The 25051-nt window shown below is 46.6% G+C and overlaps 2 protein-coding genes across 3 annotated transcripts in view; one reads left to right on the forward strand and one right to left on the reverse strand.

The window, feature by feature from the left end:
- The first annotated feature begins 342 nt into the window (after positions 1-342).
- Positions 343-12088, forward strand: CALML4 (calmodulin like 4). 2 transcript variants are annotated; one of them, XM_069458364.1, is made up of 5 exons: positions 343-1085; positions 1168-1198; positions 6319-6459; positions 8262-8450; positions 11834-12088. In XM_069458364.1, exons 1-5 carry the CDS (start codon positions 1083-1085, stop codon positions 11929-11931), a joined length of 462 nt encoding a protein of 153 aa, XP_069314465.1. In that variant the 5' UTR covers positions 343-1082; the 3' UTR covers positions 11932-12088. The 2 variants fall into 2 exon arrangements, with proteins under 2 accessions (XP_069314465.1, XP_069314476.1); XM_069458375.1 differs by lacking the exons at positions 343-1085; positions 1168-1198; positions 6319-6459 and adding an exon at positions 7058-7302.
- A 4248-nt stretch (positions 12089-16336) lies between these two features.
- Positions 16337-25051, reverse strand: part of PIAS1 (protein inhibitor of activated STAT 1) — a 137631-nt gene continuing 128916 nt past the window's right edge. Inside the window, exons 12-14 of the mRNA XM_069458389.1 lie at positions 23774-23916; positions 22121-22158; positions 16337-18561 (exon numbers count right to left, since the gene is read on the reverse strand). Coding sequence (XP_069314490.1) covers positions 18268-18561; positions 22121-22158; positions 23774-23916 — 475 coding nt within the window. The 3' untranslated portion in view covers positions 16337-18267. The remainder of the gene's footprint in view (positions 18562-22120; positions 22159-23773; positions 23917-25051) is intronic.

Below are 25051 nucleotides of genomic sequence, written 5' to 3' on the forward strand. Positions count from 1 at the left end.
CACTCGTACCCTAGGCTGGCAGCCCTTGTGTAGGGCACGACCTGTGCGGCCACACCTGATGGCCCTGACAAAGTGGGATGGACCCTGGATTGAGAACCCCACAGACAGGCCAGAGCCCAGCTGTGGACAAGAGCCTCGCACCCTGCAACAGGGAAACTGGGTCTCGAGACAAGAGGGGACCCCAGTGGTGTCCAGCAGGGCAGTTCCCAGGGCCACACCCTGCCCCATTGCCTTCGTGGGGGGAGGGGAGCTGCAGAAACCACTGGGGACACTGGGAGTGTCAGCAGCTTCTGCTGGAAGGGGTGGGGACTGGGGGGGTGGAGGAGGGGAAGAAAAGGAAGCTTCACCCCCAGCCCCAAGTAGCCACAGGGGTGGTGGAGACCCAGCCCAGGCACCCACCCCCAGCCCCAGAGTCCCGGAAGGAGGGAGGACTACTGGCACAGACTGAGACCCAACTGTGCTGGCCACTTGATTCTTCCAACGGACCCGTACTTCAGCCCAGCGAGGAAACTGAGGCACAGGAAGGCAGAGGACTCGCGGGTCAGTAAGCAGATCAGCAGGCAGGGAAGGACTGGATCCCAGCCTGAGAGCACGGAAGCCTGTGTTCCTTCTGCAGTGCCGTGCCCGGGGCTGGGGCAGGGGGACCTGTCCCTGAGCCGCATGTCCTGGACGGGTTCCCGTCTTCCTAAGAGCAGCAACCAGCCTGCAGTAAGACAGGCTGAAGAGTGCCCGACTCCCGGCGGGAGGCCCGGGGACACAAGGCTGTGGCCCAGGGGCAGCCCCACCCGGGCCCCCCTTCTGAGTTCACTGACCCCTTCTCGCAGGGCAGGGCTCCCCAGAGGGGGCGTGGGCATTTGTCCCTCAGTTGCAGGGCGCCGGCCTCTGGGGGCAGGGGCCCCAGTCCCGGGACAGCCCCTCCGCCGCCGTTTCCTGTCCATGCACCTGCGCGGCGGGGCCGGAATCTGAGCCGAGGCGGCGGCCGGCCTCCAGGCAGCCGAGGGTTTACTACCGGCCTCCACCCGGGGCGGACTTTGGCCCCGGAGCCGGAGGAGAGGGCGCGAGGGGACCCGCGGCGCGGCGCGATGGTGAGGGGGTCGGGGCCGGGGCCGGGCCTGGGGAGGGCTGCGAGCTTGTCCCTCCCTGACTGTTTTCCTCTCTCTGCCGCAGGCCAAGTTTCTTTCCCAGGACCAAATTAATGGTAGGTTGGTTTGTTCTTTAATTAGCGACTCACAGCAAAATATGGGTCTCATTAGGCGATTCGCTCTGCTCATGTTTTGCCGCCGGGAAGGAAGCGGCCGGCGGGGGAGCTGGGCCCACCCACGGGCAAGGGCCGGTGGGCAGGGGCGCTGCGGGTGGGTTGGGGGAGCCTCAAAGGTGGCCATGTGGCTTCATGTTTGTGAGTGAGGTTCAGGAGCTGCGGTGACAGGAGAGAGCTCACTAGGGTTCCCTCCCGACAGTTGGATTTGGGGGAGGAGGGGGCAGGGTTTGGGGGAGGAGGGGATGGGAGGGAGAGAGAGACCATTAACTTCATGGCTGAGGGCAGGGAAAAAGGAGGGGCTCTGTAATTGCCTGAGGGAGGAAAGGGAGGGTTCTGCACCCTCAGGCAGGACGCTTCTACTCTCGGCCTCAGTCTCCCCATTTGTAAAACAGGGGTCAGCTGAAGTCCCTTCTGCCCTGGCATCACGCCTAGTTTTGGTGGGGCACTTTATGCCATGGGTCCCCAATCTGCTGGCCCCCAGCCGGGCTTCAGTTTCATCCAGCGCAGAGCTCTGTTTCCACAAGGCCAAGAGGAAAGGGTTGGGTTACAGAGAACTCGGGGCCCGGACCTGGGCCAGGGAAGCCTTGTGGCTGCAGACCACCCCACCCCCCCAGCCCCTGGCAGGTGACACAACCAGCTGCTTCTTGAGGCTGTGCCCCTGAACCTGTCCCAAAGCGGACAGCAATGGGCCTGGCAGCCCACCCCTGGGTGTCCCGTTACTCCAGGTCTCTGCTGAAATGTTACCTGCTCAGTGAGTCCCTCTCTGAGCACTGGAGATGAAATCACAGGCACCTTGGGCCCTGGGTGCCTTTGAAACCAGGGCAGGGTCCTGAGAGCCCTAAGTGGGCTTAGGGTTACCTGGGCAGGGGTTCCAGAGTGCTGGGTATCCAGAATTTGGTCTAGAGCTGGGGAGGAGTTGTGGGCTCCAGGTGGGCACCTTCCCATGGACCCCTTGAACTCCTTATCCCCCGAGGAGGGCTAAGGCCAGAGGAGAGCAGAGCGAGGACTTTTAAAGTACAAGGACCAGGGTGGGGGCCCCTCTTGCCCAGGTCTAAAGGCGGCGGACGCAGGACTGGAGTCCAGCTCTCAGCCTCTGTGCCCCCCCAACCCACACCTGGTTTTGAGTCTCAATGACCCTCCGTCCTGAGGCCTTCACAGCTCCCAGAAGGAAAGAAAGTAATTTCTCTTTGTATCCCAGTGTCTGACATCACGAAAGTGGCCACCAATGTTGAATGAATGAATGAAAGACTGGATGGGGTGGCCTAGTGAAGTGGGAAGAGCAGGGGCTTTGGAGGGAGCAGATCTTGGGACCGTTGGCCTCTGAGCCTCAGTTTTCTCATCTGTGAAGTAGGGATAATGATACCAACTCACCAGGCTGCTATGAGTTGGGGAAAGAGGGGATAATGTCAGTTACATGCTCGACATTGGGCCAGGCACAGTCCAGGTGTCACCCATATGTGTGCCAGGGCTGGTTTGCTCCAGCTAATGGGACCCACATTTTTAGGAGTTTTGCAAGCCAGCCATTATGAAATAATGTAGGATCAAACAATGTTCCCATCCCAACGTCTATACACAAAGTTTAAAAGACAGAACTATTGCAACCAGTAGTGCTGGTTATTTGAAAGAAATTTCAGTTTAATGAATATAATTGGTACAAGGGACCAGGTGAGGTGGCTCATGCCTACAATCCCAGCATTTGGGCAGGAGGATCACTTGAGGCTAGGAGTTCGAGACCAGCTTAGGCAACACAGTGAGACCTTGTCTCTACAAAAAAATTTTAAGGCCGGGCGCGGTGGCTCACGCCTGTAATCCTAGCACTCTGGGAGGCCGAGGTGGGCGGATCGTTTGAGCTCAGGAGTTCGAGACCAGCCTGAGCAAGAGCGAGACCCCATCTCTACTAAAAATAGAAAGAAATTATATGGACAGCTAAAAATATATATATAGAAAAAATTAGCCGGGCATGGTGGTGCATGCCTGTAGTCCCAGCTACTCGGGAGGCTGAGACAGGAGGATCGCTTGAGCTCAGGAGTTTGAGGTTGCTGTGAGCTAGGCTAACGCCACGGCACTCACTCTAGCCTGGGCAACAGAGTGAGACTCTGTCTCAAAAAAAAAAAAAAAAAAAAAAAAAAAAAAATTTTAAACAATTAGCGGGATGTGGTGGTATACACCTGTAGTCCCAGCTACCCAAGATGCTGAGGCAGGAGGGTTGCTTGAGCTCAAGAGTTCGAGGCTGCAGTGAGCTATCATGACGTCACTGCATTCCATTCTGGGCGACAGAACAAGACCCTGTCTCTAAAGTAAAACAAAATAAAATAAAATAATAATAAAAATAATTGGTACAAGGGTGAGGAATAGTTTACCAGTAGATCACTTATCAGATTTAATGACAATACATGCATTGGAAAAAGAACTGTATTCATTGGCATGCAACTTCATTTGTCAAGCCATGGTTGAGTCGCAACTCTAGGTTGCAATGAATATGAGTTGGCAAAACTCATTTGTGTTAATCAATTGGCTAGATGAAATTTATAATAAAAATATTGCCTATTTTATTGTTTGTAAGTTGTGTGCTATACATTCTTTATGTCTGTAAAGTGTATAATAAACATACATGTCATGTCATCAGAGCCAATTAAACCTTCAGCACACAATGGGTGCCATCCTAGGCCTTGGGGAGGTCTCTTTCTTGACCCTGGGGATTTGCATTATCAAAGGGAAAACCTACAGGGGATTTTTAATCCAGTTCATTCAACCAAATTCATTCTTCATCCCCCAAGTGTTTCTGAGCCCTTTCTCTGTGCCAGCCCCGTTGTAGGCGTTAGAGATACAGCCGTGAACCCCTGGCCTGCCCTCATAGGGGTCGCAATCGAGACAGGGGAGGACGACACAGGAAATAGTGACGTGGACACAGCAGTATGTTCCATGGCTAAACTAGGGGGAGGGGTGGAGGGTAAGGGGTGCAGAGGTGCTGGAGGGAGAGGAGCTGGCAGGGAGCCAGGACTGGTTCTCCCAGTGGGCTCTGTTGGCTTGTTCCAGTGAGGGATTTCAAGTTCAGGTCTGGCCTTCCAGGTAAATTTGTCGAGGTCAGAGGATGTAACAGTGTGTTGGGAGGTGGCCTCCCTTCAAGCCCTGGCCTTGCCCATGTTGCAGGGGTGGGGGGAGGGGGGGCACTGGCCCCGCAGTACTGTTGCAGGGTGGGTGTGGGGCGGGGGCAGTGTGCCACCGTAGAGCCAGGCTGGTTCTAGGCCCCAAGGGTGTGATGACCACCTTCCAGCACTGGTCAGGTGGGGACAACAGTCATGGGATGAGGTTGCAGGGGAGCCGAGGGCCGCCCTCCCACCTTCGCCTGTGGGCAAACCCAGACAGAATGACAAGGTGGGGGTGGCCGTCAGAGTCCCCAGGGCAGCACTAGGGGGTGGGGCTGGGCTTAAGTTCTGTACATGGGGCAAGCTTCCCTCTATCCGCCTCCGGCCCTGGGCCTTCGGGTAGGCAATTCGGTTTTACAGGAACCAAGGCTGGGGTCTTAGGCCAGGCTCTGGCCCTGATTCCCCTGGGCCTCTCCAGCTCCTGCTCTCCGGAAGCTCAGGCTCTAGAAAGTTCTGAAAGGGCAAGTGTATGTGTGTGTGTTGGGGGGCGGGGTGTAGTTCCCCTTCAGCCTCTTCACAAAGGCTACCAGTTTCTCTCAACCCCACCCAGCTGGTCTGCCTTCAGTGAGCCCTCCCCCGCCCCCCCCCGAAATCCTAGACAAGGAAGGCTATCCGGGAAGCCTGCATGCCTTAATGAGGGACATGAAGGGGCCCCAGGTCTGGGCTAGGGATGGAGGGGTGTCCTCCTGCCTCCCTCCCACCCCGCTGCACTGGCACCGAGGGCAGTGTGGCCTGGTGGCCGGAGCTCCACTCCAGGGGCCAAGCTGCCCAGGGCGAGGCGCTCAGCCACTCCGGCCTTGGTTGCCGCATCTGCCCATTGGGGATAATAATGGTGCCACATCAACTAAGGAGCCCAGGTCCAGGCCTCTGAGGACCCTCTGGGTGGCATGAGAAGCAGGAGAGAGAACAGATACCTGGGCCTGCGGTGGGCAGGGCCAGTGAGGGCCACTGGGTTCCCACCATGGGGCTCAGTTGCCTCATCTGGAAAACAAACGGGACTGGATGGAATCACCTCGCCTGATGGCAGCCCTGATCCTGAACCAGACTCAGTCAGTGGGGCCCAGGGACCTTTGCTGAGCCCCGGGCCGGCTTTCCTGTGCCTCCAAGGCTTGGGGCCGGTGCCATCGCTCTTCTGGGCTGGGAGACGGTGGCTTTAGAGGAGGCTTAGCTCCAGCAGCCGTTTCACCTCCACCAAGTACCACGGGAGAAGCTCAGACCCTGGGAGAACTTCCCCACAGGACCCTGAAGTCGTTAAGAGCAGGACTGGGACCGGTGTCAGGAGACAGCTCATTCAGTAGCCTGGAGGCTGGGGGCAGGGCAGTGAACTCTCAAGTGCCCCCAGCTGTGATGATGATGATGATGATGATGATGATAAGTCACCGCATGGGAATGCATGGAAATGCCTCTCTTCCGCCAGGCCTTCCTGGAGGGGTTTCTGGTGCTCTCGGCAACCCCGAGGCATTACTAACCCCACTCCCAGAGAAGTTGTGTTTGCAAAGGTCCCCTGGGGGTCTGGATGTCCTGCTGCCTCCTCAGCTGTGGGGGAGCAGGGGCAGTGGGGAAGAGGAGAAGGAAGGGGGCGGGCAGGAGGAGAGGAAGGGGAGCCAGGGAAAATACAGGGCACTCGGTTAAATTCACATTTCAGACCAACAACAAATATTTTTTAGTGTAAGTATGGCCCATGCAAAACTTGGGACATACTTATACTGAAAATTTATTCATCATTTATCTGAATTCAGTTTTCCTTGGCAATTCTGTATTTTCATTTGCTATAGCTGGCAACCGAAGTGGGGTGGGGGAGGAACGGGAGAGGACGGAGGAGCTGGGCAGGGGACAGCAAGGGAGAGGACAGGGAGGGGCATGGTGTGCAGAATGACAGAACGTGACTGACTCTCGCTTTTGGGCTGTGCACAGAGTACAAGGAATGCTTCTCCCTGTATGACAAGCAGCAGAGGGGGAAGATAAAAGCCACTGACCTCATGGTGGCCATGAGGTGCCTGGGGGCCAGCCCGACGCCAGGGGAGGTGCAGCGGCACCTGCAGACCCATGGGATAGGTGAGTGAGCTGGGGGCTCGGGGAGGGGCCCAGCAGGTGGGCGCAGATAAGTTTGAGGGGCAGGTGGCAGCGAGTTATCTCCAGGACTGGCAGGTGCTCCATGCCTCACTCCGCTTCCTTGAATTGTCACAACAGCAGGTGACACCCCACTTCACAGAAGACCCCAAGATCCAGGCATTCCAACAAGTTTGTCACAAACTGTCACAGTGCCTACAGTGATCCCAATGTTGTTTCTTTTTTTTTTTTGAGACAGAGTCTCACTTTGTTGCCCAGGCTAGAGTGAGTGCCGTGGCGTCAGCCTAGCTCACAGCAACCTCAAACTCCTGGGCTCAAGCGATCCTCCTGCCTCAGCCTCCCGAGTAGCTGGGACTACAGGCATGCGCCACCATGCCCAGCTAATTTTTTCTATATATATTTTTAGTTGTCCATATAATTTTTTTCTATTTTTAGTAGAGACGGGGTCTCGCTCTTGCTCAGGCTGGTCTCGAACTCCTGACCTTGAGCGATCCACCCGCCTCGGCCTCCCAGAGTGCTAGGATTACAGGCGTGAGCCACCGCGCCCGGCCCCAATGTTGTTTCTATAGAAAAATTTCCCTTTGTTGTGTGTGTGCCGTGTGCTTAGCTGTGACACGGGCACTCTCCAGTCCCATTTTACAAGCCAAGATCAAGGTCCACGGCCAGTAAGTAACTTGCACAAGTTCTTGAGCCAGTGCTGGAATCAAGATTGGAACCCAATTCTTCTGATTTCAAAGACCTGAAAACGATGCCATGCTGCTAGAGAAAAGACTGGAAGAAACCCACCCAAAACGTTACCATGTGTTCTCTCTGCTGCTGGGATTATGGGTGATTTTCAACAATGGGAACATATAGGACTTTTATAATCAGAAACAAAACAAGTTTTGCATTTTGGGTTTTTGTTTGTTTTTTTTAAGGAAAAAAAGAGACTGGTTGAGGGGCTGAGGTGGCTGTTTGTACTGGGGGCTGGACACTCGGGGAGGAGGGACGGGCCCAGAGGAGGGGGGGGTCCTGGGAAGAGCACTTGACCCAGAGCCCACAGGCCACTTCTCAGTTCTGGCCCTCAGCTCCCTCACCCCTCATATGGGTCACCAGCATCCACCGGGGTTACCAGAGGTCCCATCAGAGCGTGCCTGCAGCGGTGCTGGAAGCTGTCCTGGGCCAGGCCAGGCTGGGCCCAGGTGGCTCTGAAGGCCTGGAGCCTGGTGACGGGACGCTCAGTGGTCTGATACCCGAGATCACCCATTTTCAGCTCCAAAAGGGGGTGGTTTCCTTGATTTCTCTCTCCTCTAAACAGGAAGTTGTGGACAGTTGGTTTCTGCCATTAGGCCAGGGCTTGGGCCAGGAGGGTGAGGGTGGAGGCCCTGGTGAGGTGAGTGCCCAGGCTAGGGCTTGAGGCCAAGTGGGGTCACCCGTCCATCCTGGTGGTGGCAGCCCAGGAGGGTGGACACGTGAGCCTGTTTCCCTCCGGCACGGGCCAGGAGGGACGTCGTGGTCCTGCCCTGCTCCGTGATGTGATGGCACACCCTGAGCTTCTGTCTCCTCAGTAGGCAAAGCGGGGTGACAATGACCTCGGTCACTGGGAATGTTGCTGAAATGAGGAATGTCCAGGCCAGTGAGTGGCCCCGAGGGGCTGTGTCCTCTTTAGCACAACCACTGCCCCAACCTGGTGCTCTGTGACTTAGGTGCCCTTGAGACAGCCCTGCAGACTGGGCAGGAGGCCAGGTGGCTTCCCCAAGAAGAGCCATTTCCCCCTTGCTCACTCTGCTGTGTTTGGGGGCTTCCAGACAGAAATGGAGAGCTGGATTTCTCCACTTTCCTGACCATTATGCACATGCAAATAAAGCAAGAGGACCCAAAGAAAGAAATTCTACTGGCCATGTTAATGGCGGACAAGGAGAAGAAAGGTTACATTATGGCGTCCGAGCTGCGGTCAAAACTCATGAGACTGGGGGAGAAGCTCACCCACAAGGAAGGTAACAGCCTGGGGCCTGTCTCCCAACAGTAGGAGGGGGGCAGGGAGGTGGGGGAGGACACCAAAGCCCAGTTGGTGCCCCCAGGATTGTGCAGGCCCCACAGTCAATGTGGGCCCAGAAGACTGTGAGCAGATGTCCTGCCAGGTGAGCGCTGGACCAGAGCCCAGGGAGGAACCAGAGGCCCGAATGGGAGAGGGGTGAAGTCGGCCAGGTGAAGGGACAGCTGGGGGAAAGTCCAGCTAGGGCATGACTCGGCCTTACCCTGTGTTTATGCTCTCACTGTGGGTCATTTAGTGCGTTTGACACCCCAGGAGCACTCGTGCCCCCTTCTACTGATGAACAGGTGCGGTGAGTGGCTTCAGCTCAGCAGAGCTGGGAGTCGCGCAGGCAGGTCTCCTAGACAAGCCCCCGCCCCGACTCAGGCGCGTTCCTCCCACCACAGTGGTCTCTGAAGTTGCCTCGGAGGTCAAGGGTTTCCACATTTGCTCCCTTTCCTCCTGACCTGGGCAGCATTAAGAGCTCTTCCAGAAGGTGGCGTCGTGGGGGCCTTTGCTGGGACAGCTGGAGAGGCATTCCTGGTCACTGACCCTATAAGGGGGTCTTTGCACACCTTCCAGCAGCCCAGCACGCCCTGCTGGCTTTCCTGGGAACGCCCTTTGCACGCTGTAAAGGGGACCCCAGCGCTGGGCCATTTGCAGTTTCCAGCCCCGCTCTGCCCACAGAGGCCATGTCTCCCACCCACGGAGCCTGAAGTTTCTAGTTAGCCTGCCCTGCTTCCCCGTGGTTGGGATGGTGGTTGGGAGGGGAGGGCTGGGCTTGGCCACAGTAGGGTGCAGGAAAAAGGCTTCAGTAACTACTGGCCTTTAGCCTCTGCTCACATCACAACAAACCCCTGGAGGGGTTCTAAGGTTATGGTTTAAATTAGGTTTGAATCCTGGCTCCCCCTTTCCAGGGGACCTCAGATGAGTTTCTTAACCTCTCTCCCCCTAGTCAGCTTCCTCGCTGGAAATGAGGTCTCAGGAGGCAATTCCTCAGGTCTCTCCAAGAGCTACCATTCTATAAACCAGTCTGCTCAGATTTTTTATCAGCTGTCACAAAGGCACAGCTCAGAGCATTTAAAAATAGCGCTACAGCAGGCAGAGTCACCTTCCCCCACGTTTTCGGGCTTGCCCCCATCAGGATCTCGCCTCTTACTGTGGCCGTTTTCGTGTGAACGGGGACGACACTGGCTGTCCTTCCCTCTCAGGCTCCGAGGACACTGCTGGGCCCCTTAGGGACTCGGTGGAGTGTTAGCAGAGAGGGAGCAGGGCCTTATTCTATGGTTAATAATTCCGGTCTAAAGCCACATCGTGGCCCCCACACTCACACACGTCGTTTCTTTAACCAGCAAAGGAACATTTCAAAGAAACTGGTTTGTGTGCCAGACAAGCAGGGAGACCGATTTCCCTCCTTGCTGTGGAGACAGGAAGGATGATAGCAGAAGTAGGAAGCCTTTACCCTGGATGACTAAAAGGCAATTTCCAGTTTTATTAAGAAGCATCCTTGGAGCAGCTGGAGAAGGCGGCCAGGGGGCCTCCCTTCCGAGGCTGGGGACCGGCTGACTTCAGCACCAGGCTTTTTATGGGTCTTGGAAGTGAGGCACGGTGGCCGGCCTACCCAGGCGGCATGCTCACACTCAGCGCCGCCCCGCCGGGCTGCCCTCACCTCTCCCAGCCCTTGGCCCTGGAGCTGATGTTGGGCCTGTTCCCTGGGACGGTAGCGGCTTCTCCATGAAATGGGCTGAATTCTCCAAAATATTCGAAACTACCATCAGCTTAGGTACTATCAACGGAAAAAAACCAAACTCTGTAAAATAATTTTAAAGAGATTTATTCTGAGCCAAATTTGAGGATCATAACCCGGAGCCACACCCAAGAGGCCTTGAGCAAGTGGACTCGCTGTGGCTGGGTTATAGTTTGGTTTTATACATTTCAGGGAGACAGGGGTTACAGGTAAAGTCATAAATCCATATGTGGGACTCATACATTGGTTTGGCCCGAAAAGGTGGGCCATCTCGAAGCAGGGTGGTGAGGGGAGGCTTGTAGGTTATAGGTGGGTTTAAAGATTCTTTGGCTTGTAATGGGTTAAAGACATGAAGCTTTGTCTAAGGGCTTGGAATGTTTTAACATAGTTGCTGTTTATCAGAGATAAGCAACCGGACATAGATTTGTTGTGTAAATTGAGGGCCTGTAGGTGTGTCTTGCATACCCTTAGGCTTGTTAATGGGTTACAAAGAATGTCCTCAAGAAGGGAGGGGGCACGATGAGGCATGTCTGACCTCCCTCCTGGCAGGCAATTTCGGTTTAGGATATTCCTTTGGCCACAAGGGGGTCCATGCAGTCAGCTAGTGGGGGGTGAGCCTTAAAATTTTATTTTAGTTCACAGTACAGAGCTTGGTAATTATACTTTCGAAGATGGCTAAGCAGAAAATCATGGGGTATTTCCTAACTGTTGAGAATCACGTGTGGAGGGTGTCTAGGGCCAGCAAGCTGACACAGGGCAGTGCCACAGTTTTTGCAGGAGGGTGAGGATGGTCCAAAGAGCCGCCAAAGGTAATCTGGCCCCCAGAGGCCACCATGGAATATAAGCAGAAATGGCTCTTCTTGCCAGCGCTTGGGACAAACTAGTATTTTGTCTCAGGAATCTAGAACCAGAAGAAACAAGCAAATGAAATGATTTTTTTTTTTTTTCCGAGCAGTGTAGAACAATGGCAGTTTTGTATGCTTTGAGCTTTCAGCACAGTTGGATTTATTTTTCTCTCATAAAACCCCCACCCCCAAAGTGCACTTTTTTAAAGGAGGTAATGGGAGCAGACACCGCTTGTCACTAAGTCCTCGGTGAGGGGGCAGGGCGGTGAGGAATGCCGGTTTGGAAGACAAGGCAGGCAAGTGGGGGGCGGGCCACAGCCCGGGCTGCCAAGGCCCAGGAAGGAGCTGCCGGGATGTCTGTTCTGCTGGGAGGCTGGGGGAGGGGGGCTGTGGAAGGTAGAAAATCCAGGCCAGAGGTTTCTAGAAATAGAAATACAGGCACAGGGGTCACATATTTTCTTTAAAAAAAATAAATAAATAAAACACAGGGTGGCTTCAGCGACCGAGTCCTCACCAGTATACCTCCCTACTCCCTGCCCTTGCAGAAAACCCGATTAGCTCAAAATTGAATCAGTGGTCTCCAGAGGGTAAGGAGTGGGTTGTCCCTTTCTGTTCACTCAGTTACTTTCTGGTCTATGGGAACAGTCAATTGAACACTCAGGGAAGGCCCCGTGGGGAGCCCCAACCCCCAAAGAACTCGCTGTTTTATAACATAACACTAAAGCCAAACTGAAAAATTAATGTGATTTATTGCAGTGGACGATCTTTTCAGGCAAGCAAACATCGAACCAAATGGCAAAGTGAAGTATGATGAATTTATCCACAAGATCACCCTTCCTGTGCAGGACTACTGAATGAGGAGAACACGAGAGAGCCTCCCCTGGGCCTGAAAACTTGGACTGATTAATTTTTAAAAAGAAAAGTGTTCTTTTCACTCTAGGGAGATGGCAGACACAGCGGCAAGATGACATTACCCAACTGTAGCGGAGGATAACTAGCAATAATAAATGATGTCAGCCACGGTATTAGCATGTCTTTAATAAAACATTTGTATTGATTTTAGTAACTACCATTAGTCGGGCCCTTTACAGCAGGGAAAGAGCCTGTGGTTTGGAGCCGGGCCTGGGTTCAGTTCTGGCTCTGCCACTTCCCAGCTGTGTGACTTTGGGTAAATCCTTTCCTGAAGTTTCAGGATCCCTCACTAAAGCTGAATTCCTACTTCCTACCTCAGGGAGCCCATTGCGGAAGGACCAAGGTAATGACTCGAAAATGCCTTGGTGACCTGCAGAGCATGGTGGAAGCCTGAGTTTCCAGGGCAGTGCTTCTCCCTGGGCAATCTACCAAAAGACCCTATTCTGCATTTGAGTGCTGGAGCCATCGTCCACATTTCCAAGCTAAAGCCAGTGCTAGCTGAGAAGTAGCAACCAAGAGCTAAAACAAATACTTAGGGTGACATTTCTTGCAGCACCACAGCCCACCTACAGAGTCTCATTTCCATCTCAACAGACAGTGACATAGCTCAGGATCTTCATACCGGAACAGAGAGGGAAAACACACCCGCTAAAGTGAGGCAGCATCGCTGAGCAGTGGGAAGCCGTCTAACTCTATATGCCACCCCAGATGAAAGCAGAGGATGTGAGTTTGCATCCACTGAGGCCTTGCGGCCCTTGAGAAGACCCTTTCCAATGCTCCTGTCAGAATTGTGAGCTGTCCCCTGGGCTCTGCTGTTAGGCAGAGAGGTTCCAGAATGTTCTGCTCAAGTGGCCCAGACTGATCATGGCCACTTCCCCAGGACTAAGGGAGAGAATTACGGGGAGTAACAGGCCACGGCCACGATACAAGAGCCCTGGAAAACTGTAGCAGGGGCACCGGGCCTTCAGGAGCCCTTCCAGCTCAAGTGGCTTTGAGTTACACAGCCAGGAGGTGCCAGGCTGGTGCTACCAGGGATTCAGAGTTGCCTGTGCACTTGTCAAATCTATGGATCCATTGGTAGGGTCAGCACACCCCTAAAAAAGGGCTGGAGTACCACACTAGCACAGGTGGCGATGGGGTGAGGTACGGTGCTCTAAGTATACAACGATTTTCATGATATATGTATCACAATTGGGCTCTCTGGACTGTGGTTTTGTCTAACGGTTCTTTAGTGGCTAAAGCAGAAGAAAACCAAGTCAAGAAGGGGGTATGTCTTCTGGGAGGTTATACAAGACACAATCTTTTACTGGGCACTGGGAAAACTTCAGGGGACAAAACAGTCAGTCTTAGGGCAACTATCTCACCGATATTGTATAGCTTCAGACCAAACCAAGGTCCTGAGAAAGGTGACTCTCTCGTTTTTCTAAGTGTAATTGCCAACGGGAGTGAGCAGGAATTCCCAGGAGCTGTAGAGAAGGGTTTTGGGGGTCGGGGTGGGGGGGGAGGGGGAGGGGCAGGCAGTAAATAGGTCAAATACCAATTAGGTAAAGTTGTGATCATCAGGCTGGGGAGCCCAGGTCCACATGGTACAGGAGCAGATGTGGGTTTTGTGGGGTCTGGGGTTTATATGATTTGGCAGCCTACTTTAAGAATACAAACATAGAAATGCAGAATTTCTGGGGCTGCTCCCAGGACCCTGGAAGAGGCCAGAGCAAGTGAGGGCCCTGGTGCTTAGCCTTAATTACCTCCTGGTAAATCCACCAGAGGGCTGGTTGGACCTTGGCCCCCCAGAGAGAACTGCTGTATTTCACCTTTCAGGCAGGGCTCGAGGATCCCAGACCCACACCTGTTTTGAACTCCAGTCATGGACATTAGGAAGCAAATCCCGCACAGCCAATCTGGAATACCAAGGATTAGATGGGAGATTGATACTGATGATTAAGATGGACAGGAAGAGGAATTTCTGGACTATAATAATAAAAGAGGGTACTTTCCCTCAAAGCTCATTTATGTCCAGAAAACTGAAATGGTCCCAGTATGGTTTTAAAGCAAGTTTTATGAATCTCATTTGCCTAACAGGAATCTGAAGTATAGCTTGCCAAAACCATGTGCTGGTGTGGAGTGGTCATTAGAACCTGGGGCTCCTCTCCTCTGACTCACTATTCTTAATGAAGGGGGTTCAGTGGTCCAGAGCCTAAGATCCTGTGAAGGGTTCTGATTTAAACCTCAACCAGAGGAAAGGCTTTCACATTACTCCTGTCCTGGTTTCACGCTCATTCCTGAAACTGCAGTTGGTTTACCTAGCAACCAGTGTTTTTTTACAAAAAAGGCCATGGTAGCACTCAAACTGCAGATATTAAATAGATTTTTAACCAAACAGATGCTATGGTTCATTACAGAGTTAGCCATATTTCAATAAAAAAGGTAAATGATGGCTGTATATTCATTACTTACCTCAAAGCACGTTGCAAGAGAGTAAGTTATTGTCATGCTTTGAAATCTCTGCATGAAATGTCCTTTGGAAGCACAAACCATTATCACTTGTGTTATAGGAATTGTCCCCTTTTATACCCAGCAGTATTATTTTACAGAAGACAAATTAACTGAAGGCTTTTCTTTTATTACATCTAAAGAGCTCTACATAAACAGGTAACATTCAATAGGTAAACAATTTTTTTTTCCAATGCATGTAATAAATATTTTCACTTGGTACTTTTATACAAACTGACATTGGTCTACTATACATTTTTAAAAGCCATTTTACTGGTTTGGCATGCGGTATGGAAATTCTAAGAGAGAAAGTTTTAAGGCAATGAATCACAGATTTAAGTTCATGGAATTTATGGTAACTTTTATATCTGCTTATATACATTTTCCCCTTTGTTAATTAAACAACAGCAGCACACTCTGGGACCACCAGCTATTCTCCTTCCCTCTTTCTGAAATCTAAGCTTTGTGTTTAATTAAAAAACAGAATTCAACATGTACTGATAAAACAAAACTCTTACTAAAATAATTTCAAATGTGCTTTAAAAAGTCTTGAAGATCTTTTAAGTCGTATGTATTTAAAATTGAAATTATTTTAAAAACAATGTTTTTTCCACATTAATTTACAAATATGATATATTTTCATTCAGTTTCAACACTTGACTCAAAGGAAAATCTGTTGAGAAATCACATTTTTCAGAAGCTTAAGTGAATCTTTCCTAAGTCAGTAATGATATAGAATTGTGATGTCTACATTAACAATAGAAAAAATTTTAATGCTCAAAACAAGTTAGTCAACCAAGTGTGGCATGGTTAAAGGTCAGATTGTTTTTTTAAAAAAGATGTGTCCAATAATGCCCACAAAGTAATTAAAAGCCACTTCAACTCTGCTAGTCAAACAGCTACTTTATCAAAGATGTGTGCATACAGATGTATATACACACATGCACACACAGTATGAACATATGCACACCTGTTATGAAAGACCAAGGCAAGGGGGATGGTGGCAACTTGACTAAAGATTCTGAGAATTGCTATTTATCCACAGACAGCATGTCCATGTTGGCATGGGTTGGGGAGTCAGGGTGGGCTAAGGGAAAAAAAAAGAGATGAAGTGACTATGTACTTTTTTTTTTTTTTTTAACTTAGGAGATAAAGACGTAGTGCATGAAAATCCGATTGACTGATACTGACCATGCAACCAAGAGTGATAACTATTACTTAATGCAACATTTGGTAAAGTCAACAACTGAAGGAAACTAACTCCCCACAGAGTGTAATGAACTAAAAATAAAGACAGCTGAATGGTTAGTTTCTCACATGGAGACAAAAGCCACTGATCAGACATTTATTTCTCCCTATTACCTGTTCTTCCCTTAGGTTGGTATAATGTAGGACACAAGGAAATCAACCCCCTCCAAAACTGGGCTGAAGAATGTAGAGGGATGGGTTTTCAACTGGATCATTCAAAGAGTTTGTAATTCAGCATCATATACAAAGTTATAGGTCAGAATTTTTGAGACCACTGACAACAATGACAGAAAAACAAAAACAAAAATAGGAATAAAGAAAACTATTCATTTTACCATAGGCAGCTGAATTAACAGAAATATGTTTCCTATTGCCACGTAAAATCAGAAATAACTCTTCACAATTTTAGTTAATTTCTACCCCAATACAAATTTAGACACAAATTATGATACTATTAGAAATTAGATTAAATTAATATGGCAATGAGAGTCTTAAAGTGTTCGCTCACCACACCAGATTCATTTAAAAACTTAACTATTTCCTGTTTTAACTGACAATGACTCTGGGTTTTTTTTTTTTTATTATTATTGCAAATTGTTTTGTGACTATAACTCAGCCATTTATGTGTGGAATACACATGCGTAGGGGAAGACTATGTAACTCACTTGTTACTCACACACACTTGTTTATAAATACATATATACACGCACACATATACATATCAACACCAACTTTTTTGTTTTCAAAATTCAAGTCAACAATTTAGTGGCAGAGAGATGCTGTAAAAACAGATTATTATTTTTAGATGCCACACAGTCATGTGAACCATTAATTTTATCATACAAATGAAGTACAGCCATCTTGAATTCTACCTGGATTAAAGGAGATCATTTTGTTACCAATGCAAAGTTTAAAACTACAAGTTTATACACAAAGGTGGTCCTTCATCAGCTTTGAGAACATTAACAGTTGTGATAGAAAAATCCAGTCTGGAAAACCGGCAATCATTATGCCCCTTCTTTATCTTTTCTGTTAAACTTGCATTCCCAATCAACTAAAGATATTTTCCACACCTGAGAACATCATACCTTCTCTGATGAGGATTTCAGAACATAAGTAGAACCACTTTTCCTTTCCTCCAACCCATATTCATCTCCTGAAAAACAGTTTTCAATATATTTACATGTTCCATTATTAATAAGAGATTAGACTGATCCACGAATTCTAAAAAAAATGACTTTCCTATGTCTTTCTTACTTGTTAAAAAACGTGAAGAAAAAAATAAACAAGGTAAATAGCCTAAGAAAATAGGTACACTCAGAACCAGAGAGTAAAAATGACTAAGGATCAAACACATTTTGAATTTCAACTGTTTATCAAATAGATTTCTACAGATTGACATGTGTGGTGCATTGTATTTTCCAAACTGAATGTACTTTTAGGATAATTGAGTGTGTATCTTTCTTTTTGAGGTGATGAAACCTTACTTCTGTCAGCTGCAAAAGACACCCAACAAGGCTTTCTAAGCTATTTTTACTTCCTACTTTGGTACGAAGATCTTACATGAAAACTTGTTACTCTGTGGCCAAAAAAAGCAGGTACTCACAGACTTGGTTTAGATACACAATACTGGCAATCCAGATTTAGAATAAAGAACTAGACTAAAGTGTATTATTCACAGGTCTGCTAAGCCTACTTCTTACCCAGACAGCTTTATTCCAATATCTCTAAAACATATTCTCAGGGGGTATATAGCAAATAAGAGAGAATATGTGATGGAGAACATGCAATTGGGATAGTTGATAAAGATGCTCACACGTGAGTTCAAGACCTTCAAAGCACTTTGAGAAAAGCAAGCAACTGATTATATTAACTGAACGCACACTTGGGAGGAAAGGGAACAGTAATGACAGAAAAATACACACAGACACACACATTGAACACACACCCCCACGAGCCATGTCCTGAATACATAGGGAATGCAGTGGGACAGATGAGCTTTATAACTTAAGGCTGGATAAAATATGCACACACACACAAACAGAATCCAAGTCTGTCATTTTTAGAAAATGGAAATCAAACTATCCCCCCCAACCCCCTCCCCACAACAAAGAAAAACCCACAATTTAAAACTTCATACATGCAATTCCTTTTCTGTTATTGCAAATAAAATAATGCCATTGAAGTAAAATAAAACCAAAACCATAGGACAAATGATGAAAAATCTTCAGAATCCAGAAAAAATGAACTGAAGGTGGTTTGTGGGTGCTTGTTTTTTCTTTTTTCTTTTCTTTCCTTTTTTTTTTTTAAACAAGTGTTTTATCAGACAGGCAGTCTTAGATTTATATACAAAAGTAAAACTGAAAATATAGTTTTGTTCTCTGTACATTTCTTTTAATTTTTTTCCCTAAAAAAAGGAAAAAAAAACACGCTTGTGTACTTTTCTAAACAGAATAAGGTAAAACAGAGCACAAAGTTCTCTTCTTTCTGCCAAGTTCATTTAATCTGGGATGGGGATGGGAGCGGCAGGGGCCAGGGAATCAATCCAATGAGATAATGTCTGGGATGATGCCAAAGATGGACGCCGTGTCCGTGCCGCTCCTGTTTGTGACAGTGTGGCTGTGGCTCTCCCTTAAGCTGTTGGAGGACACGAGGCTGCTGTTGCTGCCACTGCTGCTTCCGTTGGTGGTTGGCAGAGAAGTACTGCCGCCTGCACTTAACTGATCGAGAAACATCTGCGAGGAGGTATACGGAAAAAACCGAGACGAGTGTAGGAGGTCTTGATCATCTGAAACTGCTGCTGCTGCAGCGGCAAGCAAGGAGGTGTTATAATGCTAGGGAGGGGAAACAAAGACAAAAGCATGTTAATTGTACTTATAAATTAATACATTTTCTTCTCAGAAGAACAAAGTCCTAAATTTAATATATCCTGAGTTATATGATATTTCTGAAACATTTAGTAAGACATTTTGCAAAATCAAATGGCCTTATGTAATGGCTGGAGCCCTGATCTTGAGAGACATTTTTATATCTGAAACTGGGGGAAAATACAAACCAAAATTTGTATTGTTCTTTGTTTTAATTAGCATTGCAAGCAATTCTTGAAATTCTATTTCCCAATAAGCATGTGCTCAGAAGCAGCAGGAAAGAGGACAGTGACCCACCTCCTCTTAAGAAGATATTTAGCCAAGAAATCTACCAGTCAATCTGACTTACTGCCCTCTGTTCCTTTAGAAAACAGTACTGGAAACCAACAATTAGACACCGTTCTTATGGTACACGCAGGCACTGCTGAAGCTAAGGATTTTTATTTAAATTCTTAAAGCCATAACAATAATAGATATGATCACTCTAAATTTTCCAAGTGAATTTATTCTTTCTCTTGGCTATGTATCATACTTTTAAATACAGTCATGCGTCGCTTAACGATGGGGATACATTCTGACAAATGCTAGGCAATTTCACTGTTGTGCAAACGTCAGAGTGCACTTATACAAGCCGAGATGGTATAGCCTACTACACACCTAGGCTATATGGTATAGCCTATTGCTCCTAAGCTATGAACCTGTACAGCATGTTACTGTACTGAATACTACAGGCATTCGTAATACAATGCTAGGTATTTGTGTATATAAAAATACCTAAACATAGAAAAGGTACAGTAAAAATACAGTATAAAAGATAAAAAAAAAAAAAAGGACACCAGTATTGGGTACTTACCATAAATGAAGCTTGCAGGACTGGAAGTTGCTCTGGGTGAGTGAGTGGTGAGTGTATGTGAAGGCCTAGGACATTACTGTACACTACTGAAGATTTTATAAACACTTAAGCTACACTAAATTTATTTTAAAAATTTCAATTTCTTTCTTTAATAATAAACTAAGCTTACTGTAACTTTTTTACTTTATGAATTTTTTAACTTGTTGACTTTTAATAACAACTTAAAACAGACACTATGCAGCTATACAAAAATATTTTCTTTCTTTATATCCTTATTCTATAAGCTTTTTTCTATTTTTATTTTTTTACTTAATTTCTTTGTTAAAAACTAAGAAACACACACATTAGCCCAGGCCTATGCTGGGTCAGGATCTTCAATATCACTGTCTTCCACCTCCACATCCTGTCCCACTAGAAGGTCTTCAGGGGCAGTAACACACATGGAGTTGTCACCTCCTACGATAACAATGCCTTCTCCTGGATACCTCTTGAAGGACCTGCCTGAGGCTCTTCTTGAGGAAGTGTCACTCTTTTCAGAAATATGTCCATGGTGGTTTGCTTGGTTTCTTTTTTTCATCATAGATTTGCTTATAAGCAGACAGTGCAGCACAAACATTCCTCTCTATTAATGAAAACCTTTCAATGCTGGGGTGCATGTTTTCAAACTTTTTAAGGAGCTTGCTGAGGTCTGCAAAAGCTTCTGCTAAACGCTTCACTGTGAATTTTCTTGGGGATTCTTCTTTTTCTTCACCTGCAGTTTCCTTTTCTCTTCCCTCTTCTTCAGCTATGCATTCCTGTTCCAGTATGAACAACTCCTCATTAGTCAATTCCTCAGGAACCACTTCTAGGAGCTCCTCAATGTTGTCTTCATCCACACCCAGGTTAAAGTCGTCTGCCATCTCAACTACAGCCTTGTTGACTTTTGCAACCTCATTCTTGGCAAATCCTTTGAAGTCATGGACAAACCTCCTGAGTGTCTTCTTCCAGATGCCATTCACACACTCCTTGGTGACATCAGCCCAGCCCAGGCAAGGTTCTTGATGCAATCATAGCTGCTGTAATCCTTCCAGAATTGCACCAGTGTCTCCTCAGCATCTTCCTCAGTTCCAGCAATCACCTGGGCAAAGGTCCTCCTCAGGTCATGGGCCGTAAAAGCTGCTATAACGCCTTGATTCATTGGTGGGATCAAAGAGGTAGTATTTGGAGGGAGAAACACCACTTTGACACTGGGATGAAGATCACCAATAACAGGAGGATATGCGGGAGCATTATCAACAAGCAGCAAAATCTTGAATGGCGTGTTGTTCTCCAAACAGCACTTCTCCATTTCATGGCACAGCAATTCAGGAGGGCACCTTGGAAGAGGAGCTGGGTCATCCTTAACTTCTTATTGCTCCTGTAGCACACTGGCACTGTGTGCTCATTGATATGCTTGAAGGCCTTGTGGTTCTCACTGTGCCAGATCACAAAAGGTTTCAATTTGTAGCCTGCAACAATGCCCCCAAGCAAGACTGTTATTCAGGCCTTAAAAGCCTTGAAACCTGGCAATGACTTGGCCTCCTTTCAGACATCCCTTTCCAGATAGGGAGGTTTCATCCACACTGAAGATTTGCTCTGGCAGGTAATTTTCTTCTACAATTAGCTTATCTAGAGTTTCCAAAAATTCTTCAGCTGCCTTCACATCAGCACTCACAGACTCACCACTCACTTTCATATTATGTAATGAATAATGATTCTTGAATTGTTCAAACCAGAGCTAGCAGTAAATTCAACATCATAGTCGGGTCCAGCCTTTTCTTTCAACATCACAAACAAACTTTTTGCTGTGGCCATGATCATCATGGTGTTGAGAGGGATCTGTTTCTGTGTCTGGTCTTCAATCCAGATCATTAGAAGTTTCTCCATATCTGATAAAGGCCCGTCTCGAATGTTTGTTAATCTTGTTGCTTCAGTGAAGCAGACCCTTTAACAGCTTCCACTACTTTGTTCCTGTTCTCTAAGACGGCAGCTATTGTGGAATGGGACACGCCGGACTGGTGAGCCATAACCATCACTGGTTTTCCACTTTCATAATCCTTCATCATGTTTAATTTCGTTTCTAGGTCATTCACTCGACATGGCCCCTTACTGGCAACATTAGATGGGGCATTTGTATGCTTAGTGGCCATGATGAACAAAACAGGAGATTAAATCAAACACGAGAGAAAATTATGCGATCAAGAGATGTGGCAAACACAAGATGTGTGAGGCTGTGTGGCCATAACACACCAAACTGTTTTACGGTAAACTCTTCTGTTTTTTTTAGAATAAGTAGCAGGAGTACACTCTATGATAATGATAAAAAGTATGGTATAGTAAATACATAAACCAGTAACGCAGTCATTTAATATCAAGTGTTATGTACTGTACATAATTGTATGTGCTATACTTTATTTGGCTGGCAGCGCAGTAGGTTTGTTTATACCAGCATCACCACAAACACGTGAGTAATGCCCTGCACTGTGACTGACACCAGTAGGCAACAGGAATTTTTCAGCTCCATTATAATCTTACGGGACGGACCACCGCTGTACACGTGGTCTACTGTTGACCAAAACGTCATTATGCGGCGCATGACTGTATTTTTATTGTACAATTAAAATAACAGTATTTTTTTAAAAAAAAACAACATACCTGATTGTCTCCTGATAAGAAAGGAAAGAAATCTAATCCTGTGGGAGAAAAAATTATTTTAGTTTTGGAAAAAAAAACAAACAACCCCCTCGAAATGTCCCAATACGTCAAAAACAAATATAAGTCTTAAATGCTACATCATTTAAAATTTTATTTAAACATGAAGAGTTGAGCTAAATGTTTTATGTCTCTCCCATCTCTAGATGATTAAGGGTGAATGAAGATCAAGCTTCAGCCATGAGTTGTCCTCCCTGTAACTCCACGTAAGGGACTTGGGCCATGCTACCCTATTAGATCTAACATGCATCCCTAAACTGGCACAGCACCTTTTACAAATGCTCTCCCACACTCCTTTTTAGTAACCTTCCAATCTACTCTAAGCTGCTCCTCACAAGCATCTCATAAGGTAATTATTTTTGGCCTCATTTTGCAGACAAGAAAGTTTGAAGTTGAAAGAGATTAAGCAAATTGTAGTACAGATTTGCTTTATCTTTCTCAAATTTGCTCACTTGTTCCCACCTGTACCACATTCTAACTGAGAGATGCGCACTGGCATGAGGGGGTTAGAGATCTGCGTGCCTGTTACATACAGAAGGACCAGGCCTGACCGCTGGCTGCCCAGGATTCACCACAAGCAGACCTCTTCCAGCTCACAGTCTCATCTCCACCACCATCATGTAACGCGACGAAGAGCAAGGAAACCGACACAAATGAAATGCCTCATTGTGATATCTAAATATCTAAACTTGGGGAAAAGCACAACAAGCAGATGTAGATAAAAATATGGCAATAATACAAATACACTAAGGATCTACCCACTATCTACACTAGAATAGATTACAGTCTGAGGACTTACAAAGTGCACAGCACTGTGGTTCTTGATAGTGATAGTATGTTTCATATGTGTGGAAAAATGGTATGGCAAGTTATACAACTGTTAAGACTAGCTGTAACTTCTAGGGAGTGGGCTTGGGGGACAGGTGGAGGGAAACTTTCATTTTATGTTTTTGTACTGAATTTCCTACACATAAGGCTTTTTGTAATAAAAGAGAAAAATTTTGTTAGGTTACATGACTAATATACAAATTATTAAATTACAAAATATATGAGAACTAATAATTCTTTTTGGTAATATAAATGATTATTATGAACTCACATATTACACAAATGAGTATACTGATTTCAAACTGCTTTTGAAAAGAAGGATCAGGTTTACTGGAATAAAAATTAAAAACTTTCAAATGTCTCGATTCAGCGTTATCTAAAAGATAATGCAACACAGTTACGCACAATGCCTGCTGCATTACAACTAAAATTAGGGAACAAAATATAATGCTCATAAATATCAAAATTTAAAGCCACATACTGGACGTCATCTAAAAACAATTTACAGAGTACTTTGAAGCTCACAAAACCTAAAGATCATTGTATTAGTTTTACCACTGGGAGTAAAACACTGGCTATTAGTAAAGGTGCAATCAAGGAAGCAGGCCAGTATTTACGGCTGCAGTATATTATTTCTCTCAGTTCCCTGGGTCACAGGCTCTGTACTCCCGATCTTACAAGTCTTCCTTAGACTCACCCAGAAGAGGACGATATAGATCAAAGGCATTCATAATGCTATATGACAACACAGAAGAACCGGTGACTCACCTTGTAAGTCATAAGGCATGGGTGTCATGTGGAAAGGATGCCTATAGTCTTGGATGAGGGAGGTGTTAATGTAGCTTGTGTCTACAGCTGGAAGGCTTGGGGTGCGGGATACTGGAGATGCTTGATGTGGAAGACTTAAAATGCTGTAAGAAGGAAAGGTCTGGTTAATTTTCATGAGTCAGTTAAACTTTTATGTTTAAAAAGAAGGGGGGCTGCATCTCACAATAAACCCTAGCTTTTGTGCTGGAGATAAAAACAAAAGACAAGAACAGCAATATATAATTTAGACCATCTACAATTATTATAAAATAATTTGTATGCTTAAATAGCATTTTTGCAGAGGTTATAGGGAGAAATAGATGGATGCAACATTCAGAAACCACACACTGTCTTTAGAATATTACCACCTATACTTTCAGAATGCAGAGGAAAGGCACAGCTGAGTCACTTTACTAGGATATGAGTGAAAGATACTTATACTGATGCATTCACTAGCAAGAAGTATAGGTATGTCCTAGCAAATAAAACACATACGGCCAACACTGGGAGAATGCAGCAATTTGAGCAGTTGAGAGTTACCAGGTGGCCCCTTAGCCTCCTAAACTTTATGAGAACAAAAACTGGGTAGTGTTTCTCTTGGTACACCCAATGCCCAGAGTAGTTATCAGCATACCATTTGCATTTAAGTACTGCTGAATCCAACAAAAGCAACAAGACAAGAAGAAATGTTTCATAATGAATAGGTGATGGAGTTTTGAAGGAGAAAATAATATAATTGGAAAAACAAATAAGAAAAAAAGAGGGAATGTAGGAAAACAGAAAAGTAGCCCAAAATTTTTTTAACCAGAAATTACGGAAAAAGTGAAAAGGAGGATGAAAAAAAGAAAAGGAAGAATTTAACTGATTTTAAAAAACAAAAAGAAAGAATTCTAATAGTCCTGGAAGGAAGCATAAGGGTTATGTTACCCCGTACAAGAGGTAAAAGGTATATAAGTTATGGGAAATAGAAAGGAAGGAAGCAAGGAAGAGGCTGTCTTTTGCTTTTAATCCTTCATGTGAAGTGCTTTCGATGTGGGGATGCAATTTCAATGGTATAGAATATTTCAAAAGATTCCAAGGTTGGAATTCCAGGAATAGAGTTCTAGTTATGACCATCTACCACATTTTTATGAATGGGATATGAAGCATAACACACACTCTCATCCGCCTCATAAAAATGTTTCATCTAATGGAAACTTCATTAAACCTCTTACATCTATAAAAAGTACCATTTTCCAT

Source organism: Eulemur rufifrons, chromosome 2 (assembly GCF_041146395.1).
Source record: "Eulemur rufifrons isolate Redbay chromosome 2, OSU_ERuf_1, whole genome shotgun sequence".
NCBI classification, from domain to species: domain Eukaryota; kingdom Metazoa; phylum Chordata; class Mammalia; order Primates; family Lemuridae; genus Eulemur; species Eulemur rufifrons.